General features: G+C 44.8%; 1 protein-coding gene across 11 annotated transcripts in view; it reads left to right on the forward strand.

Moving 5' to 3' along the window:
- The window catches only part of LDLRAD3 (low density lipoprotein receptor class A domain containing 3), a 294,583-nt gene that overhangs the window by 157,010 nt on the left and 114,522 nt on the right, over nt 1–23,051 (forward strand). For 7 of the 11 annotated variants that reach the window (XM_035262370.3, XM_009007934.5, XM_035262369.3 and 4 more), the window contains one exon: nt 6,284–6,424. In XM_035262370.3, the coding sequence (XP_035118261.1) occupies nt 6,284–6,424 (141 nt within the window). The remainder of the gene's footprint in view (nt 1–6,283; nt 6,425–23,051) is intronic. The other 4 variants (XM_078340851.1, XM_009007935.5, XM_078340850.1 and 1 more) reach the window with 1 other exon arrangement.

Raw genomic sequence — 23,051 nt, forward strand, 5'->3', positions numbered from 1 at the left:
GTCTGCAGGGCAGCAAGTGGCATCCCCTCTCCCTTTTAATTTGCTTTGTCCTTGGGACCAGGTATACAGAACGTGTTGGAATTTACATAAATGGAGAAGCCATAGACCTTGAAAGAGGCGATAGCATGAGGGCTTTTCTTTGAGGAAGCTCCCGGCACTTTCAGGACATGAACATTGTGATGGATGTTTTGATGGCTGGGAGGCGTTTTTCTCTGGCTTGCTGCTAGGTTTGGGCTATGTTCCTCTACCATTCATTGCTTCTTTTTTTTTTGCCCTGCAAAGGATGGGAGAGATTGTATTGTGTTTTATGAGAAGTCATTGACAAGGAGGAATCCTAGGTGTGGTTGTATACAAGGATACAGCCATGTCTTCTGAGCAACTATGTCCCTGAGTGTGAAAGATACTAAATATTAAGAGGTGTTTGTGGACCAGGGAGAGCTTTATGATGGGAAAATAAATGACAAGGAAAGTGAATGTTTGTTGAAACATTTCTGCTAGACTAGACCTTTGATAATGTTTAGTGAAGTTTCTGAAACATACTGAAAAGGAAAAGGAAAGTAAAATGAACATCTAGATTCCCAACATCCAGTGTCAAAAATGTATCACCATATCGCCATATTTGCTTCAGAATTTTTAAATAATAAAATATTACCAAATATAATTAGAATTCTCCAGCCAGACTGCGCACAGTGGCTCATGCCTGTAATCCCAGCACTTTGGGAGGCTGAGGCAGGCAGATCATGAGGTCAGGAGTTTAAGACTACCCTGACCAACATGGTGAAACCCTGTCTCTACTAAAAATACAAAAATTAGCCAAGCATAGTGGTGAGTGCCTGTAATTCCAGCTACACAGGAGACTAAGGCAGGAGAATAGCTTGAATCCATGAGGCGCAGGTTGCAGTTAGCTGAGATGGCGCCACTGCACTCCAGCCTGGGCCACAGAGTGAGACTCCATCTCCAAAAAAAAAAAAAAGAACAAAAAATCTCCAGCCATGCCTTTTTTCGTTCCTTTCTTCTCTCCAGAGGCATCCATTGCCCTGGACTTGGGGTTGTTTATTCCCATTCAAGTTTTTTTTTCTTTCCTTATATTTTTTTTTATCCTGCTATGAAAAATAGCATTTTCTTTTATGGGTAACTTCATATCAATGGTTATGGTACATAGCCTACTACTGACACAGGATTTTTCTGGGCCACTTTGCCATTAGGGTACCTCCATAGCTAGTGACACTCCCTGCCCTGCCTGGGCCTCACTTCATCCCAGGACTGCTGATGGAAGCACCCCTTCCACGCAGCCCATCTGTGTTATAGGTTGGACCCATGTTCAGTGGTTCTTGAGCTCTTATCCCATATCCAAGAAGAATGAGGATATGCTGACAATTCAAAGGGCAAGCAGGGGTGGAGAAAAGTTTTATTGAGTGATAGAACAGCTCAGTGGAGAGATTGTAGGGATGATTTTCTTTTCCGGTGTGTCTGGGTCCAGGGCTTTTTATGGACTCAGAATGAGGAGTGCATGCTGATTGGTTTGTGAGTATGCAAAAAAGGTTAAAGTGAAGACCCCACTCAAAGGTGGGCATGACAGTGTAGAAAGCCAATTAGAAAAGGGTAGATATATGTAAAATAGGTAATGGTAGGGATCAATCAGAGGAAAGTGTGCCAAACAGTAAGCAAGGTTCTCAATCCAGTCGGCAGATTTGACTTATAGCTTGGCTTTCAGGCTTTAAACTGTTTTTGGCTTAAAGGTGGAGTTTTACTGGGGACCCGCCCCTGTCTGCCCATGCATTTGTCTGCTTCCTGGTGTTATCACTGCTTGCTTTTGTCCCTTGCTATTGTATTTGTGGGATTCATCCATCTTGACACCAGTTCATTTTTCACTACAGTACAGCATCAGTTGACACACTATGGCCCAATTTGGCCTAACACCAGTTTTTGTACATAAAGTTGTGTTGGAATATAGTATGCCCTTCATTTACAGATTGCCTATGGCTGCTTTGCAACACAATGGCCAAGATGAGTCATTACAGGAGACAAAGACCAAACAGCTACTAAACCTACAATATTTACTGTTGGGCCCTTGATAGGAGCAGTTAGTCAGCCCTGGCATTGTAACAGTATAACACATCATATCTATCCTCTTATAAGTAAACATTTAAGCAATTTTTTAAATTTTTGAGGCAGGATCTTACTCTTTCACCCAAACTGGAGTGCAGTTGGCATGAACTTGGCTCACTTCTACCTCTGCCTCCCAGGCTCAAGCGATTCTCCTGCCTCAGCCTCCCGAGTAGCTGGGAATACAGGCATATGCTACTACCGCCCAGCTAATTTTTGTGTTTTTAGTAGAGATGGGGTTTCACCATGTTGGCTAGGCTGGTCTTGAATTCTGGACCTCAAATGATCCACCTACCTCAGCCTCCCAGAGTGCTGGGATTACAGGCGTGAGCTACCATGGCTGAGCAATTCGGGTCACTTCTAATTTTTTAATTTTACAAATAATGGCTTCAGTAAACATTTTTGTTTCTTCAGGAGTCTTGTGGTGGCTCACATCTGTAATTGCAACACTTTGGGAGGCTGAAGTGGGAGGACTGCTTGAAGCCAGGAGTTTGAGACCAACCTGGGCTACATAGCAAGACCCCTGTCTCTACAAAACATTATAAAATTAGCCAGGCATGGTGGTATATGCCTGTAGTCTTGGCTACTCAGGAGGCTGAGGTGGGAGGATCAATAGCTCAGTAGTTTAAGGCTACAGTGAGGGATGATTGCAGCACTACACTGCAGTTAGTTACTGAAACCCTGTTTCCTTAAAAGGGAGAAAGAGTCTCTCTAGAGAAGAGTATATAGCTGCAAGTGAAATGACTGGACCATGCTACAGGCACCATAGGCTTTACTGTAACTAAATGGGCCTCCCAGGTGGATGTACTAATTTGCACCCTCACTTGTGGTTTATGAGACTTCTTCTTCCTCTACATTCTTGCTAACAACTTGGTACTTTAAGATCTTGAGTGTGGTAAGTCTCCTGCATAGTGGCACTTCATCATCAGTGACAGTATACATTATTTCAAGTTTTTACCGACCATTTGCTGTTCCTCTTATGTCAATTGCCTGATTATATCCTTGGCCCTTTTTTCTATTGAGTTTTCTTTTCCTTTTTGATTTTTGAGAGTTCTTTACATATTCTGGCTACTAGTCTTTTGGGTTATATACATTAAAACCAGTCTGTGACTTGGTTTTTAAACAGATATACACATAATGTATATGTAACATGTATGTAGACATATGTATATACACATATATACATGTATGTGACTTTTTTCTTTTTGAAAGTTTGAGAGATTGAAAGGATCTAAGACTGAAGGAAAAGTAAGCAGATGACAGTGGTTTCAGCATGACTCTGCCCAGCTTTCTCCATCAGGACATTTACATAAACTTTTGAATACCCCATCTTGAAGCACTTAGAATGCCTTTCCCAGGCTGTCTGTCTGAGTGAGCTGACGGTTACTGACGTTTTGGCTGCATAGATGTGACCCACGTGGTCCCAGAGAAGCTGAAGGGCACCATGGTGGATGCTGATGAACACAAGGGTTTGGAGAGCTGCCTTGGACAAAACCAAACGTGATTTGTGGTTTTGGGTTTCTCCATCTCAGTTTGGCTGAAGTCAGACCTTGGTTTCAGCTTGATCCAGTCGAGCCATTCTCTGGCCCACAGCGATGTCAATAATTAAAACTTCCATTTTCAGGCCAGACCACTTCTGTTTGACTTTACATCATTGCTCTATCATCCTCAGCACCGAACCCTGGCTTCCCCCATTTCCCTCACCTCCTCTGGCCTTTCAAATCAAACTTTTGGAATGGAATAGTTAAAATAAAAAAGGCTGCATTTCCTTAGATCTAGATAGTGCTGTGAGGTTAGCCGAGTCCTTGCAGCCATGATCTCTGTGTGTTCACAACAGCTCAGTGAAGCATGGGGAGATTACAACTGCCATGTTGCCGTAGAGGATCCCAGAGAGAGATGCTGGAGCTGGTGTGGCCCTGATCCCAAAGCAACATAGCTATCTTCTGTGCTGGGCCTGATGTTCGCTCTGGTGCTGTGCCCACCACATGCAATGTAGGTGCTGGCTCAGTTCATTCCCCAAGGTCCAGGATGACCCATCTTCATCATTACAGATGTTGCTGCTTTTGGGAAGGCCACACTCTGTAGCGCCAAGATTGATGTAATGAGGGGAACGAGTATAACATTCCTTGAGCCTGTGCTGCATGTCAGACTGGGCGCTGTACATTTTCTCGTGGATCTCATTTGATGCTCAGATTAATGTTGTAAGTAGCAGGATCAGCTTCTTGGTCTGTGGCTGGTGCAGCCATACAGGTCCAGTGCTTAGCTTAGAAGGGGACCACCTTGGTTTTATGCTCTGCTCTTGCCATCTTGAGTTTTTAAAATAACTTTTGATAGCAGACCCCACATGTTTAGTTTGCAGTTTGCAGTGGACCTCACAAATCACGTAGAGGGTCCTGTCCACAGATAAAGCAGCCGAGACTCAGAGAGGTGAAGTAATTCGCCCAAGATTAATAAGTGGCAGAGCTGGGATTGGAGTAATTTCTACTTGGCTGATTCAGTTATTGAAAACAGAGCCCTGGAATGAACCTTGTTTGAATCATACTGCAAGTAAATTGTACTGTAGAAATACTGGTTTTCTGTGGAGACTTGCTCTTGTGTTGTTAAATAGTTTTATGCTGACCTTGTACCAGCCAGTTACCACACTTCTTGAGGGGAGGGCCCGGATCTGTCATTTCTTTTGAGGTCTCAGAAAGTGCCTAGAATAGGAGCCTCATGGAGGAGCTGCTCGGAAAATGCTTACTGACCCACTAGGTGCATGGGCTTTTTGTTTGCATAGAAGAAATTGAGGCTACTAAGTTTGCCTTAGTGAGCCATAAAGAATAAGTGAGGAATTAAAAGGCTGATACATAGTTAGGGAACTGGAAGCATCCTACACAGCTGTGGGATCAGATCGTGCCATGACTTCCACAGTGGCAGAGAGGTGCGTGGATCCCTGCCTCAGCTACTCCTTCCAGCTTGGCTTTGCTCCATGTGTCTCTCTCTTATGCTACCAGCCATTCACTCAGGAGGCTGAGATGGGAGGATCGCTTGAGCTCAGGAGTTTAAGGCTACAGTGAGAGACTGCACTGCACTTAGTTACTGAAACCCTGTTTCTTTAAAAGGGACAGAAAAAAAGAGTCTCTCAAGAGAAGTGTATATAGCTGGAAGTGAAATGACTGGGCCACGCTAGTGCACCATAGACTTTACTGTGACTAAATGGGCCTCTCAGGTGGATGTACCAGTTTGCACCTCCGCTTGTAGTTTATGAGACTTCCTCTCCCTCCACATTCTTGCCAACAGACAGCAGATCCCTCAGTGGAGACATCCGTGAGGTTCAGGTTTTGCCCAGACCCCTCAGTGGCTGCTGGCGAGCCTAGCGGTTGACCATGTCAGGTGAGCCATTGATCACATTGGGGTAGAGAGTGGAAAAATAGATATCGGAGACTAGGAAGGGTGAGTAGGAGCAAGGGTGGAGGATAAAGAGATGGAGAGAAGTGGGTTACAGGGTAACATACTGCAAGATCGAAGGATAGCAGAAGAGGGTGAATATACTTAACAAAAATGTACTGCACTTGGATAATGGACACCTGAATACCCTGACTTGATTACATCATACATTGTGTGTATGTAACAAAATTTCTCATGTACCCCTACATTTGCATAAATAAAAAAACAAAAATAGAAAAACAAAAGAGAATTGCAAAAGCACAGCAGCCTAGGATAGTTTAAAAAGAGACTAGAAAGTTCTGAAAAGGAGCCAAAGGCAACCCTGTTTTACAGCCCAGTCTAAAAATTAGTGTTCCTAAGAATGACCCTGTGCTGTCACCAAAAAAGGTAAATGCTAACGAAGCCAAGATTCGATGCATTTCAAAGGGATTCCTACTGATGGTGCTGAAAGCCATAAATATTCAGTTATTAAGCAGACTTACTTAACCAGAGTGGCAGATCCCTGCAAAGACCTCAGGAAGTTTTAGAATGAGGCAGAGTAAGCCTTGTGTTCACATTTGGCTGTAGAATGAGGCAGAGTAAGCCTTGTGTTCACATTTGGCTGGCCACTCTTCCAGGATAGGCTTTGAGTCTGCCAGCTTAGAAGATAAGCTTACTGCTTCCTGAGCGGGGCGCAAGCTGAAAGAAGTTCCAGGGTCCCCGAGGGGACTTGCCAGCCTCCCTGGTGACCCGTCGTGTTTTCCTTCCGCAGCAGCAGCAGCAAATCCTCTGCTTTGCTCTACCGCCCGCTACCACTGCAAGAACGGCCTCTGTATTGACAAGAGCTTCATCTGCGATGGACAGAATAACTGTCAGGACAACAGTGATGAGGAAAGCTGTGAAAGTTCTCAAGGTAGGAACCTCTCAAGCTCTAAAAAGATGATTGCAACACAATACCGCAGCAAGAACACACTGAAAGGCAGAAAGCAACACCCATCCCCATTTCCAGATACAATAGCTGTGTTAGTTTTTGCACTTGGCCTTGCAGCCCTGGTACAGGTAGTTACCTGTGTTTACGTGGCTTTAACTACAGCACACCTATCATGTTGTATTTTATACTGTTCATGTACTAAATATCATCTGTATATTTCTCTTCAAAACTGTAATATGCCCCAGCTGTATTATATACTGTCATGTTGCTGTACTGTGGTTTTCTGAGGCATTGCCTTGTTGGGGCAACCCAGGTTGTTTATTTCCCTTCAATTACTTCTTTGGGATAAACTTTGCAGAGTGAGGTGCCTACACAGGTGTCCATTACACCTCAGCTTGCAGCTGTTAGATTTTTGTTGTTGTTCTTGTTTACATTGCCGACAGCATGGTCTGTCCCTGTCAGTTTTACTGTAATATCACAGACGGTCACAGGCATCACAACTGCTGCCCTGTTTTTTTTCCATTTTTGCTAATTTAGTAGTCACAGAATGACAGCCTCACAAAATGCTTTCATTTGCATTTGTCTGATAATGAGCAGAGTTAACATTTTCCCCCCTTGCGTTTGTTTACTACTTTGTTTACTTTTCTGTGAATTGCCTCCTTGTGTCTGGGCTCTTGATTTTGGGGCACTTTCATGGAAACTGAAGGATGCAGCTAGAGGACGGGAAGATGAGCTTTGTTGGGGAATCTGAGGAGGACATAGGATAAGGCCATGTCCTCCCATGTTAAAACTGACTGGGTACATTTCTTTACTCATGGACCCTTTCTTAGTATTTCTTCAGCGATTAGAAATACTAAAATTTAAAATACATGTCTGTTTTAAGGTATCTGTAAGAATATATATTTCTAATGTTATAAACCGATATTATCTGATTCATGTTTATGTTATTGAAAATGAATGAAAATGAACAAATGATCATACATAACCACTGGGTAAGAGTGGGTCACAAACCAAGGATTATGGTCAACTCAAATCTATATGCCTGAGGTTCATAGAAAAGAAAAGATAAAATGTGTCTTGGCATAGACTTTGCCAAGGTTTGTGCAGAGAACAGTTGTGGGCGGAGAGTCTTGGGTAGAATTAGCCTCTGATTGTCTTTGCCTGGAAATGCCCTTCTTAGGTCAGCTGTTCACAGTGGTTCTCAAAGTATAATCCTCAGTCCGGGAGCATCAGCATCACATGGGAACTCCAGAAATGCAGTTGTTCAGACACCATTCCAGACCAGCTAAGTCAACCGGTGAGAGTGGGCCCAGCCAGCAGTGTTTTACTTAAGAAGCCCTCAGTGCAATTCTAATGCACACCAAAGGCTGAGCTCCACCGTTTTGCACTCTAGATAGGTTTATAATCTTTCTATTTGCCTAGGAATTTCTGAACTTCTTACTGAACGCAGTGTATTGCTGGCCTTTACACAATATCAAATTTTTATAAAACCAGACATGCCAATGTCTTGCTAGTAATGGATACAAAATCAAGTATTAGCATAGATAGGAAGGATTGGGGAACATTTTCTGTGGAGATTGTTTCCTATACATTTTCTTAAGTATGTATGTATCGTGGACTCACTCACTCATGGTGCTCTAAGACATTCAATGAAAAAACTCCTGAGTCCAAGACGTGGCGGTTAGGCCTGCCAGTGGTTTGGGCAACACCCTCTTCCATGCCCATCCTAGTGTTTTACTGAAGCAGATTTTTGCTTGCCCTTAAGAGGAATGGCAGGTCCCTCTGTAGGCTGTTTGAAGTTCCTATTTTTTAATTCTGCTTTTCTCTCTTTCCATATTCCATGTCTCATAAATATAAGGTTTATGGAGAAAGTGGTGGGCACGTACACATGAAGCCCAACTCTTGACAGATACCTTCCTTAGAATCTCAGCTTTGTGCCTTCCTTAGCTATACGGCGTCCCCTTAGAAAATAAGCTACATATGCACATGCTCCTAGAAAATAAGTCCCACCAGGCAGTTGCTGACACCAGTCAGTTTCACGGGTATAACAGCCACCCCACAAGGAGGCTGCTTGTGGAAGGCATTGCTGTGAGCTACCCAAGAAGAGTAACAAGAACAGGAAGTATGCCTGTTTTGCCTCTCAAATCCCACAGAAGCTATGTGGTGGCACCGTGCTCTGGACATGGTGGATTTGCTAAGTGCAGAAGACTAGAAAAGATTTCTTGGTAGGGTGTTGTTATTAATGCTGGGTTTTAATTTGCACCCTGTGTGATATTATACCACACAGGTTTTTAAGTTACGTGAATTCAGATATCCACGATCTATTAATATAATAACAAATATTATTACTGTTTAAATTGAGTGGAAAGTCTGTCATTTCCTCAGTGGGAATCTGCCCTGCAGTGAGTGTGAGTTGGGAGACAGATCTGGAGTTCTCTTAGCTGCTTGCAGTCCTGCAGCCTCATCCCTCACAGGATATACACATCTCCCTGCCCTGAGGGAGACTCTGGTATTGAGGGTGTGTTTTCTGGTCTCATGTAACCTCTATGTGCAAATCAACCAACTCATTTTAGTGCTTGACCAAAGGAACCTCAGTGCATCAGTGTATCAGTGTATCAGTGCTATGGGAAAACTGACCACACAGAGCTCCATGCAGTATTTTCCTGAAAAATTTCAGAGAGATTTTGACTAGACAAAATATTGCCCTGTGCCGCATAGGATTTAACCCACCGTCGTCTTAACAATACCTTTGGAAGTACCAAGTACTCTGTTGCTAAGCACCTCTGTACATGAGCTTATTTAGTCAAACTGTGTTCTCTGTCTTCTGCTGGGTGTGTCGCCCTTACAAATAGATCTTTGCTCTCAGTTATGTGAGGAAAAATTACACTTTATCATATTTATCTTGATGGAGTGGAGCACATTGGCTCCATGACCAGAAAGAGAGCGCTTAAAATAATTTTCTTGGCTGGGCGCGGTGGCTCACGCCTATAATTCCAGCACTTTGGGAGGCCAAGGCGAGTGGATCATGATGTCAAGAGATTGAGACCATTCTGGTCAACATGGTCAAACCCCATCTCTACTAAAAAGACAAAAATTAGCTGGGCGTAGTGGCGCACTCCTGTAGTCCCTGCTACTTGGGGGGTTTTGAGGCAGGAGAATTGCTTGAACCCAGGAGGCGGAGGTTGTGGTGAGCTGAGATCACGCCATTGCACTCCAGCCTGGGTAACGAGCGAAACTGTGTTTAAAAAAAAAAAAAAAAATTTTTTTTTCTTCCACTTTGACTAGGGTATGAAATAGTGGTTTCTTCACTTCAGCAACACCAGTTTATAGGAGCCCCTCCTCCTTTCTCTCCTTATCTGGAATTGAGTTCCCCTCATTATCCTTGGCCTTGAAAACTAACTACAGTCTGTAAGGAGTTGGGCATGAGAATGGGACCTTGAAAGTGCAGTCATTGTTTTGTCTTTGTATTCTATATGAGGTGTTTGTGGTAGAGCTGAATTTTAATTGGGGCTTCTTTGATTGGAAACAGAACCTGTTTCCAAGATAATTCTAAAAATAGCTGTGGATCCGGAGTTCTATGGCTTTTCTGTTGCTTGGGAACTCTCCGTGGGACACATCTGAGAGTTAGCAGGTCCTACCAAGCACATGTTGGGTATGGCCGGCACTCAGGTGGCCTTACAGATGTTGGCTGAATGTGGCGGGCAGCCTCGGATGATCCCCAGCTCCTGGTGTTCATGCCCTGGTATAATCTCATCCCTTCACATGTGATCTGGCTCTTAGATCCCATTCTTTTGGTGTGTGTCAAATATGTCTACTGTAAAATTTATCATTTTAACGATTTTTAAGTACACAGTTCAGTAGTGTTAAGTGTGTTCACATTGTTGTGCAAGCCATCTCCTGAACGTTTTCATTTTGCGAATCTGAAACTCTGTACTCATTAAAAAATAACTCCCTATTCTCCTTTCCCCAGGCCCTGGCAGTCATCATATTACTTCTGTCCTCATTAATTTGAAGCACTAACTCATTTTAGCGCTTGAGCAAAGGAACCCCAGTACATCAGTGCTGTGGGATAACTCTAGGTACCTCATATAGTGGAGTCATGCAGTATTTAATCATTCCTAAGTGTGTATGTATCCTGGACTCAACTCACGGTGCCCTAAGACGTTCAGTGAAAAGACTCTTAAGTCCAAGACATGGAGGTTAGGCCTGCTGATAGATAGTTTGGGCAACACCCGCTTCCATGCCCATCCCAGTGTTTTACTGAAGCAGATTTTTGCTTGCCCTTAAGAAGAATGGCAGGTCCCTCTGTAGACTGTTTGAAGTTCGTAATTTTTAAATTCTGTTGTTCTCTTTCTCTCTATTCCACATGTTTGCCTTTTTGTGACTGGCTTATTTCACTTAGCATAAAGTCCTCATGGTTCATCTATGTTGTAGCCTGTGTCAAAATTTCCTTCCTTTTCAGTGCTTCACAGTATTCAGGTGTATATGTGTCACATTGTTTATTCATTCATCCACTGATGGACACTTAGGTTGCTTCCACCTTTTGACTATTGTGAATCACTATGCTAAGACATGGGTGTATGAACTGTGACTAGATTTAACAAAGAAAATGCAGCAAAAGTGGCAGCTGTCAGTCCCGAGGCTAGATGATGGAGCCACTCTAGCATTGTCATGCCTGCCCTTGTGGGCTGGCTCTCTCCCACTCTCTGAGGCAAGCCAGCTGCCATACTGTGAGCATCCATACTCAGGGGCCCACGTGGCAAGGAACTGAAGGTGACTCCAACCAAAGCCAGCAGGGAACCGAGGCCTGCCAATAGCCACATGAGTGAGGTTGAAAGTGGGTCCTCCCCTAGTGAAATGGAGACGTCTGCAGCCCCGGCCTGAGACAGGTGTAGCCACTCCTGGGTTTCTGACCCATAGAAACTGTGAGATCATAAATGTTTGTTTGTTTAAACCTCTACGTTTTGGGGGTCATTTTTCTGCCATGTTACGTAACTAACATCCTGAACACTTCTCAGGGGGGCATCAATTCTCACTGCTCTAACCACTGAGAGCTTGTGGTGACTCAGGTCATGGTGATTGATGAAACCTTGGAAAGGTCATGTGGGGTTTTGTAAGAATAGCAAACATTTGGAGTACTAGCTGCATCTCAGGCACCATTCTCAGCTTTACTGTATTCCTGTACAGTTCCCACAGATTCCCTCGGAGAGTGGGTGCTCTTATGACCCCCGTTTTCTAGGTGAAGAAACTGAAGAGCGCCGAGTTTGTTCCTGGTCAAGTCTGCACAGGGAGCGGGTGGTGGAGCCATGATGGGAACTTGGGTCATTACACTGATGGACAGACTTGTGTTTCTCGTCACCCCATGAGGTGCTGGCTGGTACCATTAAGCTGGGCCCAGGACTTTCAGGTGGTCAATCCAACTCTTGGCTTGTGAGTTTATGGGGGAGGTTGTTATGAAGCCTGGCACGTTTTCCCTCTCTTTGTACTCCAAAAGTTTTCCTTTCAGTAAAAAAGAATAACATGCGTGTCCACCTTCCCTCCTCATGAGGAATGCCGGGAAGTTAAGCTCTTCTCAAGAAGCCACCAATGCCAGGAGAGTTAATTAAGTGTTTTGGCAGTTTCTTTATCTTGCTTGCTGTATCCTGGTGATAAGGCTCGAGGAGAATTTGAAAAGCTGGCCATGAGATTTGGCACCTAACTGGAAGCTAACATTGACAGCTTTGTCCTGTTTCTTCTGCAGAAGTGTGTGTGTGTGTGTGTGTGTGTGTGTGTGTGTGAGAGAGAGAGAGAGAGAGAGAGTGAAGTAGGGGTGTAGTTGTGAGAGTATATGCATTCTTCAAGTTGGCATTTTTGTCCGTGGGCAGGTAATAGGTAGGTGAGGGATGGCCTCCCGTGTGCCAGGCCCCTAGCTGCATGCAGGGGTGCAGAAATGATCTTGGCCCTTTGTTGAATGGTGCCCCTCCCCCACTGAAGTTCTTGTGTTGATGTCCTAAACCCCAGTGCCTCAAAGTGTGACCCTATTTGGAAATAGAGTCATTGGAGATGATACTTGTGAAGATGAGGTCAGACGGGAGTAGCATGGGGTTCTTAACTGAATGACTGGTGTTCTTATAAAAAGGGAAATTTGGACACACATATCCACAGGGAGAATAGCATGTAAATGTGAAGTCAGAAATTGGGATGATGCATTTACAAGCCAAGAATCAGCAGAGATCGCCAGCTAACACCAGAAGCCAGGAGAGAGGCTCGGAGCAGATTCTCACTTGCGGCCCTCAGAAGGAACCAGCCCTGCCGATACTTTGATCTTGGACTTCTGGCCTCCAGAACCAGGAGACAATACATTTCTGTTGTTTAAAGCTGCCTGGTCTGTGTTACTTCGTTGCTGCCCAGCCCTAGCCAACTAATACGGTCCCCGAGAAGTCACATTTAAGCAAGGTACAGCCATTCAGTTAAGTGCCAGAGCAGAAATACAGCCAAGAGGATGTGAAACTGCCTGAGAGTGATCAGAGCACAAGAGTGAAGGGATGTGAGGTTCCACCGGAGACTGGAAGGGCTAGATGCAGTGTGGGAACTGTGACAATTGAGAAAGAATCACCTTGGTAGGGAGAGTTACTGGTCTGCCTATGGTGTGGGACTTGGTAGAGCCATGCTTGGTTAGGAGAACACCTCCCAGCCTGTATTTCAAGTTCATTTTCTGTACAGACCTCATTATCTCTGTCTCCACAGCAGCCCTGCACCTGGATTCAGTGGAGTCAGAATCCCTCCGTGTTCCCTGAAAGCCACGGCCTCATCCATCAACACTTCTGTGTGTTAAGGACCTTGGACAGTTGCACTTTCCTCTCCGAGTTCTAATGCCTAAACTAACCGGTGACTGACCCTGATTTATTGCCGGATCCTGGGCTCATGGCGAAAATATATGTAGCAATGAGAAGAAAGAATTAGGGACAGTGACTACTTCTTGCTTTATCCACTCAAATAGATACCTCAAATAAAATCTCAAAAGTGGGGACCCCAGGAGGAGGGTCTTTAGGGCCTCTGGGCAGAGGGGCCACCAAATCAGGCCAACACTGCTAACTCTGTGGCTTCTGTGTCCTACACCCATGATGACCAGGGGCATATTGTATATGGTTCGTCAAGGGAACTATCTTTTAGCTACTGCTGAAATTTGGAGTTCAGTGTCTCTTCATAGTCTCCACCTCCCCCAAACCCACCACCACCACACGGGTTCTGTGGTAGACTGGATTTTTACCTTCAGTTCTTCACTCCCTCCCTCTGCTGTGTAACCTGGCAGAATGGCCAGAAAAAATGTCCCTGCCCGTGGGTGTGGGGCTCGCTTTGGTTCATGGAATGTTGGAGTCAGCGTGAGACCAGAGGCTTGGCCTCTTGCAGCTCAGTGATCTTCCTAGAGAAGAATACACCCTGGAAGCTGCTGGTCTAAGGAGAATGCAGTGGCACATGGGACAGACCTGGACCTGCCCCACAGCTCAGGATCTGTCCCAGCTGAAGCCAGCAGAGCCACAGCCAACCTGCACATCCAGGAGAAGCCAGTAAATCTTTGCCATTGTAAACTGCTGAGATTTTAAGATGTGTGTGCTACATAGCAAAACTGATTGATATTCGATCCTTAGGAAATGTCTGTTTGTAATTTTTTTTTATTTTTGAGACGGAGTTTTGCTCCTGTCACCCAGGCTGGAGTGCAGTGGTATGATCTTGGCTCACTGCAACCTCTGCCTTCCAGGTTCAAGTAATTCTCCTGCCTCAGCCTCCTGAGTAGCCAGGATTACAGGTGCCTGCTACCATATCCCACTAATTTTTGTATTTTTAGTAGAGACATGTTTCACCATGTTGGGCAGGATGGTCTCGAACTCCTGACCTCAGGTGATCCACCCTCCTCAGCCTCCCAGGGTGCTGGAATTACAAACATGAGCCACCGTGCTCAGCCTCTGTAATTTAACAGGTGTAGTCGTGTGCTGCATAGTGACATTGCAGTCAACCACAAACTACATATATGACTGTGGTCCCATGAAATTATAATAGCATGTTTTTACTGTATTTTTTCTATGTTTAAGGACACAAATACCTGCCATTGTGTTACAGTTGCCTACAGTATTCAGTAGAGTAACATGCTGTACAGGTTTATGGCCTAGAAACAACAGGCTGTACCATATAGCCTAGGTGTGTGGTAGGCTGTTCCATACAGCTTTATGTAAGTTCACTCTATAATGTGCGCACCATGATGAAGTCGCCTAATGATGCATTTCTTAGAATGCATCCCTGTCGTCAGACAACACATGACTGTATTTTTTATTGCTACCGGGTGCTAGGCACTATGCCCAGGAGACAAAGGCGCATACCAAATTTTGTTAAAATGCCATCTGTTGTAAGAGCCATCATTATTTTATGTTTGGCTGAGAAAGAAACAATACTGACCATTAAATTATGGCATGCTGTTGTGTTTAAGACGTATTCCAATTTCAAAATGTGAAGTTGTAAAAAAAAAAAATAATTCGCATCTTAGAATTAAAGAATGGTAATAGGGAGCCAGACAAATGCGGCCTCTGCTCTGCTAGAGTTCATACTCTGTAGGAAAAGCAGGTGTTGGGTTGGTCGGTAGTAGCATGAGGAATGTGTTGCAGTGACAGGTGTGGGATGCTCTGGGAGTGAATGGCAGGGCAGTCTGTGGGGTGCTGAGGCTTTCTCAAGATAATGATGCTGAAGTTGAAATCAGAAAGATGGGTAAGAGTTAACTGGATGAGAGAGGAAGGTCGGGGCAGAAGGATCCTTCCAGGCAGAGAGAACTGCAGGTAAGTGGATCCCGAGGTGAGAAACCGCATGATGCATTTGAGGACTGGCAGATCTGCGTGGCTGCCCTGTGGTCAATGTCAAAGAAAAATCAACTTTATCTGGGAAAATGGTTGCCATCAGGGAAAAGAGACCTCAGTATAGAACTGGTTTCAATTCCAAATATAATAGGAAAAGTGGGAATTTTTAGCCAAGCCATCGGGTGGGTGGAAAATTACTACGGGGAGACATCAGGGTAAGGAGGGATTCTAACTCAATGGACCTAACAAGATTCTCACTGAAGGCAGGCCAGGTGATCAGACATCACTGGGAGGATGTTGGAGGATGCGGAACAGGATCAGATACCAACAGGGAGCATGTGGCGGATGGAGGATTTTGCTAAACTGGCTCATCAGGGCTCTTGCTAGATAGAATCAGACAATACAGAGAGGAATGCAGAAGCCCCAAAGCTAAGGCCTCTTTGAGAAGAGAGCTCAGAAGAGCCGGAGTTCAGTTTGGTCGAGGAAAGAATCTTTGTCCTAGACTGGGGAAGAACAGTCTGCAGGGAAGCAGGAGTGGTCTGTGGTGGCCTGTCTGGATTGGGGGTCTCGGAAACCAAGTGAAGGATGTTAAATGCTCTCCCATGGGCTGTGGGAAGTCACACATAAGACACGTGAAGGTGGTGATAGTGGGAACATAGTGGGGATGGTTTCAGGAAGTATTTCAGGCTAGTATTGCTAAGATTTGATGAACTGGATGAGAGTAGCTGGTGGTGTATCACCATGGGGATACTAATTTTGTGGAACTGGAGAATATGCCGTATTATTTTCTGATTGTGCTTGCTTTCCACTTTGCTGCTCCAGGCCCTCCACTAGCCTGGGTAATTGAGAGTAAAAGAGCTTATGCTTTTGGAAGAGAGACCTTTGCCAACTAGAACCAAGTGACTAAGCAGGCAGAGATCATTTCTGCAGAAATCGTGCAGGGCATGTGATAGGAGAAGTGCTAATTTTAGTTTAGTTTTTCAAATACGAATGGGAAAAACTTTATATTAAAAAAAAATAGTAGTCTGTGTTTAGGGGATCCAACCGAAAATGTCAGAACCTGGAATTTGAACGGTGGTCAGTATTTACTCCAAATCTGTGAGTGCCAAGTGATGTCAAGAGCGTCGTTAGGGAGTCCGTAGGAAAGAATCATCACCCTTAAGGAATTCTTGTAGATTTTCATAGAATGAGACTGTTGGAGGTCCATTTAACAGGAAGAATGTGGAAGCCTTTTTTCCACTTTTAATTTAAGAGTTTGAAAGCCCAGCTTCACTGAGAGAGGCAAAAATGCCGACTCCATTCGAAGAAACTGAAGGAGGCTGGAAGAGGTTGATTGCTGCCTTTCTGTACAGGTGGGGTTTTCTTCTTAGTAATTGGTGTTTGCATCACAAAACTTTCCTTTTCTTTAACCACAGCAGCAGGAGTTAGAAGATTTCTGAACTGCCTTTCATTAGAAGCAAGTCAGAATGATTCTGTGATCAAAGACAGTAGTTGCTTCCTGATCACTTTGCCACTGTGGTAGTCTTCAGGGCTGTTTCTTAGTCTCCTCCATTCCCATCAAGTGCAGGCTTCCCCTCTTCTTCCGTCTCCCAGTTGGTCCCTGCCTCTGTCCTGCCTCTCTTTCTCTGAGGGAATGGTGGAATCCAGCCTAGACCCCTGGCAGAGTGGATTCCTCCTGAACTGGAAGGACTGAGTTTCAGAGAAGTCAAGGATCAGTGTAGGGCTTGCTGTCTCTCTGCAAGTTTGCTCTGCAAGTTTCTGGAGCCGTAAGACTGCTGTGTGGTGCTGCTTGATTGTAGAGGAGGCATTTATCCCTCCATGAACTGACTGCTATGGCTCTTAGCTCCCCGTCCCCCAACACCCTTTGACTCTCTTGATTCTTTCTGACATTCATTCATGCACACATCATTTGCAGAGTGCCTGCAATTGCCCAGTTTCACCCAGGTACTGGAAGAAAAACAAACTATTATAGATCAGATCAAAGTTGCCCACAGTCCTGCAAGGGAGAACCATAATAGCTTGCAGATAATCACCCTCAAGTGTGATAAATGCTGTAATAGAGGAATGAGCAGCACACCATGGGAGCGTGAGGCTGGCGAGGAGTGACAGTTTTTCCTAGGGGGATATGGCAAGGCTTCAGATAAATGAAATTGCTGCCCAGTCTTTATGGTTACATATAAATGGACCTGAAAACAAATGTGGGGCTGGGCATCCAGCCAGAGAGGGAATAGTATATCCAAAGACAGAGATTCTGTATAGCTGGAGCAAAGTGTGCATGTGTATGTGTATGGGGAGTGGAAGATGTGAAACTGTTAGGTTGCATTGAGGCTGGCTCCTGGGGGCTCCTACCCTGTGGGTTCCAATGAGAAGGTGGAGACAGAGGAAGAAACCCGGGAGAAATGAGATGTTCAGCCCTGAAAAAGGAATTCATGGGAGCAGTGCATTATCACTGCATGCCGTGAGAATTCTGCTTATTGTATCTTATTGATCCCTGCTAGCCAGCTGGCAGGATGAGCCTGGGGAATCAAGGAATCGTAGACCTGTGAATTTCTTGGGGTAAGAAGAGTTTGGGAAGCTCAGTGACCATGGGCTGGATATCCTCGCCTTCCTGCTTCCAACAAGTAGCTTGAAAACGTACCTGGGTTATGTAATGAAGTCAAGTTATTTCTTTTTTGGCCCCAGTTTGACTTCCTGACAGCTTTGTGGCCAGTGAAAGGTGAAAATATGCTCTCTGTTGCAAATGTGTCAGTTCTTATCTCACCCTCCAAGTACTCCAAGCACCAACTTCTTGTTTCCATCTTGTTTTCCTCTCTGGAAACCCACCATGTTGTCAGTCTGGTTCATCTTTAGTTCATTTTGTGGAATGCCTCTAAATGGCGCCTACCCGTCTTCTCCCATTAGCTCTCTTCCTTGAGATTCCGTGCCCTTCATCATGTGTCTGCTGCTCAAATTTGCTTCAGTAGTTCGGCTGCTACTGAAGTCCTCCTTTTTCTTCTTTAAGAACATTTATTTGTACCTCTACAGCAAAAATAGGGAAAAGGTGTAAGTTTGTGCAAACCATGCTTTATGAAATGGATCCTCATAGCATATCCTTTTTTTTTTTTTGTAGAAAGTGATTTATTTAAAGAGAGAGAGAAACAGGAGAAGGACAGAGAAAGAAACAGCTAACTCTCACACTGAGTGAGAGAATCCAGAAAAATGGAATCCAGGAGAGGAAAGCAGCTTCCATAGGAGTGTTAGGGAATAGAGAGATGGGGTTAGGAGGAGAAGACAGGCTTCCACGAGACAGTGTGGAAGGGGACTCCAGAGGGAAATCCAGGAGAGAGAAACACAGCTTCCATGAAGGGAGTGTTTGTGGAAGGGGATTCAAACATGGAGTCCCAGCACATCCTTCTTAATGCAGGCTTGTTGTTGCAACATTATGCCTGGATTTTCAAAATCCAGCCAACATGGATACCTCAGCTACTCTGAAACCCTCCTTTGTGCAGAGCACATTGCTAGGTGATGAGAGTCAAGAGGATTCCTAGGATCTGCTTCATTCTAGTAGTTTATGTTTTAGTTAAAGAGAAAGACCAGGGATACACAACCACCTCTTTGACCAGTACTCACTTGAGAAATGTTGCATAAGACCTTCTATTTAAAAGTATACATGAATTCCTCATATATCCAGAGTACCAGAGTACATAATGTATGTTGTATTAGTTGCCCTGTTCTTAGCAATTTCCAGACCATGCAGTCATGACCTTTGGAAGGGGCACTCCTCTCTTCTCCAAGACACCTCCCTGCCACCTCAGTCATTGTTGACCAAACCAGAAGTGGACAATTGACCCTAGGCTAGTTGGTTTGCCTGTTGGCCAGTAGCAAATCAGAGTGCCTCTTTCGGTGACACTCAGGACTGAATCAGCCTTAGGATGCTAAGCAGATCATTATGAATAGGTTACAGTCACATAGAAGCCACAGCTGGGAAAGGCAGAATTCACAGTAGAGAGTAGTAGTCCACCTAGAAACCAGCCCAAGAGGCCAAAGGTGGCAGTCCCCGAAAGGTAGCTGGAGAGAGTATTTGCTTTTTTCTCAGATGTTTTTCCAAATCCCCGGGTGTCTGTGCCTTTTCAGTGAAGTCTTTATTTTCTAAGGTAAACCTTTCCCTTCATTTTGAACTGATTTGAGTGGATTGCAAGCTCTTACCAAGAATGATCAGTGTCACTCATTCATGGAGCCATGGAAAACCTACATTGCATACCTCTGACAAACAGGAAGGAACAGGAAGACAGGGAAAAGGTTCAGAAAGACGGATATGTGCACATCTTTTGAGGCACTTTGGAGATCTAGTTTCTAGGGTTTCATCTGTGATTCTTTCTCACATTGGGTTCTTAGAGTGGAATATTTGACATGGCCCAGGGATTCTATATTAGTTAGCCTAAGCTGCTGTAATAAAGAGATCCCATTGTGAAGTGACTAAAATGAGATAGAGGTTATGGCTTAGTAAGTGACTTAAATAAGAAAAATTTTCGGCCAGGCATGGTGGCTCACGCCTATAATCCCAGCACTTTGGGAGGCCGAGGCGGGTGGATCACAAAGTCAAGAGGTCGAGACCATCTTGGTCAACATGGTGAAACCCTATCTCTACTAAAAATACAAAAATTAGCTGGGCATGGTGGCGCATGCCTGTAGTCCCAGCTACTCGGGAGGCTGAGGCAGGAGAATTGCTTAAACCCAGCAGGTGGAGGTTGCGGTGAGCTGGGATCGTGCCATTGCACTCCAGCCTGGGTAACAAGAGCGAAACTCTGTATCCAAAAAAAAAAAAAAAGAAAAATTTTCTCACATGGAATACCCCAGAATAGGCCAACAGGGAGCTCTACCTTCCTCAGGAATTCCAAGACTGCTACAGCGGTTACTATTTCTGAGACATCAGAAAGGAGGGAAGTACAGAAGGAGCAATAATGAAATTTTAAAAAATAAAGAAAAAGAGCAAACAAGAAGACCAGGACAGATAGCTTGATCTGTAAGGAGATGACCTGAAAGTTACACACATCACTTTCACTCATGATCTGGTTGCCTAATCATGACATACTCACATGACCACACCTAGCTGCAAGGGAGGCTGAGCGATGTTTTCTTTCTCATTGTGGGTACTTATATTGCCTTTTATATCCTAGGCATAGAAATCACATAGCATCACTTTTTTTTTTTTTTTTTTGAGACAGATTCTTGCTCTGTCACACAGGCTGGAGTTTGGTGGTGTGATCTCAGCCCATTGCAACCTCTGCCTCCTGGGTTCATGTGATTCTCCTGCCTCACCCTCCCAAGTAGCTGAGGCATGTGCCACCACACCCAGCTAAGTTTTGTATTTTTAGTAGAGACAAAGTTTTGCCATTTTGGCCAGGCTGGTCTCAAACTCCTGACCTCGGGTGATCCACCTACCTTGGTCTCCCAAAGTGTTGTGGTTACAGGCATGAGCCACCGAGCCTAGTCAACTTCTGCCATACTCTATTGATCAAAACAGTCAGGACTTTCTATAATACTATGAAAAGGCAGAAAGGGAGATTGGATGGGTACAGGGATTGATTAGCCCCAGTCTTTGCCACAGACACTTTTGGACCTAGCCGATAGGTCAAAGGTTAGCTTATGCGGTAGCATGGGCTGTAGGTTTCTTTTGCACTGACCAACATCTGAACTTTTAGACTTGGAAGATTGGTTGCTGCTGTGACATTGGTTCACACAGCCTGAGAGAGAACCCTCAGTTCCTGTTGTCCTTCCTTGGGCTCACTCAAGTGAAATGGGTCTGAGCTGCAACACCCTGCAGTGCCAGCAGAGAGAAACCTGCCTTTCAGGGCTGAGAGACGTCCCGCCGTGGCTGCCTGTTCTCCCTTGCCCCAAATGTCAAGTGGAAGAGGTGCTTCACATATTTATTCCTTCATACATAGGCTCATTTATTGAAAGCCTGTTGTGACCCTCAAAAAGCCAAGCTTTTATCTTGCTTTTGGAGTGTGATCAAGGTTACAGTTGTTCTCCAGATGACAGGAATCTGACTTTGGTTTTGCTTTTTTCATAGAGGTCAGCCGGCCTCAAATTTGGGCCAATTTGCATCTGACGGAAATCTCCAAGGACAGATGCTTTGTCCTCATTAGCTAATTTGTCAGACAGTCTTTCCTGTGTGGCACAGAACCTTTTATAGATATTTCCCCAAACTTGTTTTGGCTGGCCGGTGCCTGCCTACCTGCTTTCTTTCTGGAAATGTGCTGTGTACTTGTAGGGATGTGACTCCATGGTGCGTCTGTCTTCCCAATACATTCCCTTTCCCCTATCCACAGCCCTGTTACTTTTGTCTTTCTTCCACTCTCAGTGCAGCAGTTTTAAAGTACATCCACAGATTCTTTGGCACTCCTACCTTTGAGAGGTAGAGACTGTGTTCCCGCTTCTGGAAACTGGGCCAGCCATTGCGACTATTTTGGTCAATAGGGTATGGCAGAAGCAATGCTATGTGATTGCTACAACTAGGATATAAAAGGCAACATGGCTTCCTCCTTGTCGTCCAGAATACCCCTCTTGTAAGCTTTAGCCACCATGTAAATGTGGTGCCCTGAGGCTGCCATATTGTGAGGAAGCCCAAACTATCTACATGAAGAGAACATGGAGAGGCCAATGAGAGGAGAGAGATGCTTGGGCCACCCCTGGCTGCTTCAGCCACTGCTGTCCCAGCTTCAGATACTGTCTGACTGCAACGACTTGTGAGACCCTGAACCAGAACTACCACTTCCTTCCCAATTCCTAAACCACAGAAACTGAGAGAGATGATAAAAATGGTGTTAAATTTGGGGATGATTTGTTATATAGTAGTTGCTGATTGGAACCTCAGTCAATAAAAAGACATCGCCCTGCTGCATCATCAGTGTGCTCGTTTTAATAGAGAAGCTAACAAGTACCTGTTTTCACAGAGTCTTACTTTTCCTACGGGCAGCTTGAGCTTTTCACTGGGCCCCCATTTCCCAAGAGAGCTTTCATGTGGCACTTGTGTTTCTGAACTCTGTCAAAGATGACCACTCCCTGAGGTTGCACATGAAAACCAGAAAGGCTACTGACCTCAAGCTCTGCTGTGTCATATCTCGGTCACACAGAGCTAGTCCTCATCACCCAGTTACATCCCCAAAAGTATGCCCTGGTCTCTCCTCACCTCAAGCATCATCCAGCGAGGCTGTGTATGGTGCTTCCGATGGAAGCTGAGCCTGAGTCCCTGACCTCTCACTTCCTTGCCATGAGACTGAAGCCTGAGATACCTTTTCTTTCTCTGTGCAAGGCCTTTGCTAGGCATGGAGGATACGGAGGAGAACATTAGATGTGAGAAAGTTTAAAAAAAAAATCCTTCAAGCTTTGGGTATAAAGTTCAGGAGCAAGCTGATTTTGTAAGTCCTCCCCCTTACATTAGCATGTATATTAACATATTCATGATATAAAACATTAAGAGCCCAGGCTCTGCATAGGTCAGATGGCAGCTGTACCTCTTAGTAGCTCTGTGATTTTGAGTAAGTGGCTTAACCACTCTGAGCCTCTTCAACACAAAGGCAACCAGGCCTGCCTCTAGGATTGCTGGGAGGAAATGTGAGAAAGGCTGTCCAGCACTTAGCATGTAGTCCTAAGTGTGAATTCCATTCCTCATGGGCCACCATTCCCCTATATAACCAGCAAACATCAGAGCTACCAGCCCAAGCCATTCTATCTTTGGAGAGACATCAGATTGAAGAACCAGATGGGTTCTCCAGGGTCCTCTGTCTCTGACCGCTGAGAAGGGT

The sequence above is a fragment of the Callithrix jacchus genome, chromosome 10, assembly GCF_049354715.1.
Source record: "Callithrix jacchus isolate 240 chromosome 10, calJac240_pri, whole genome shotgun sequence".
Taxonomy (NCBI): Eukaryota; Metazoa; Chordata; class Mammalia; order Primates; family Cebidae; genus Callithrix; species Callithrix jacchus.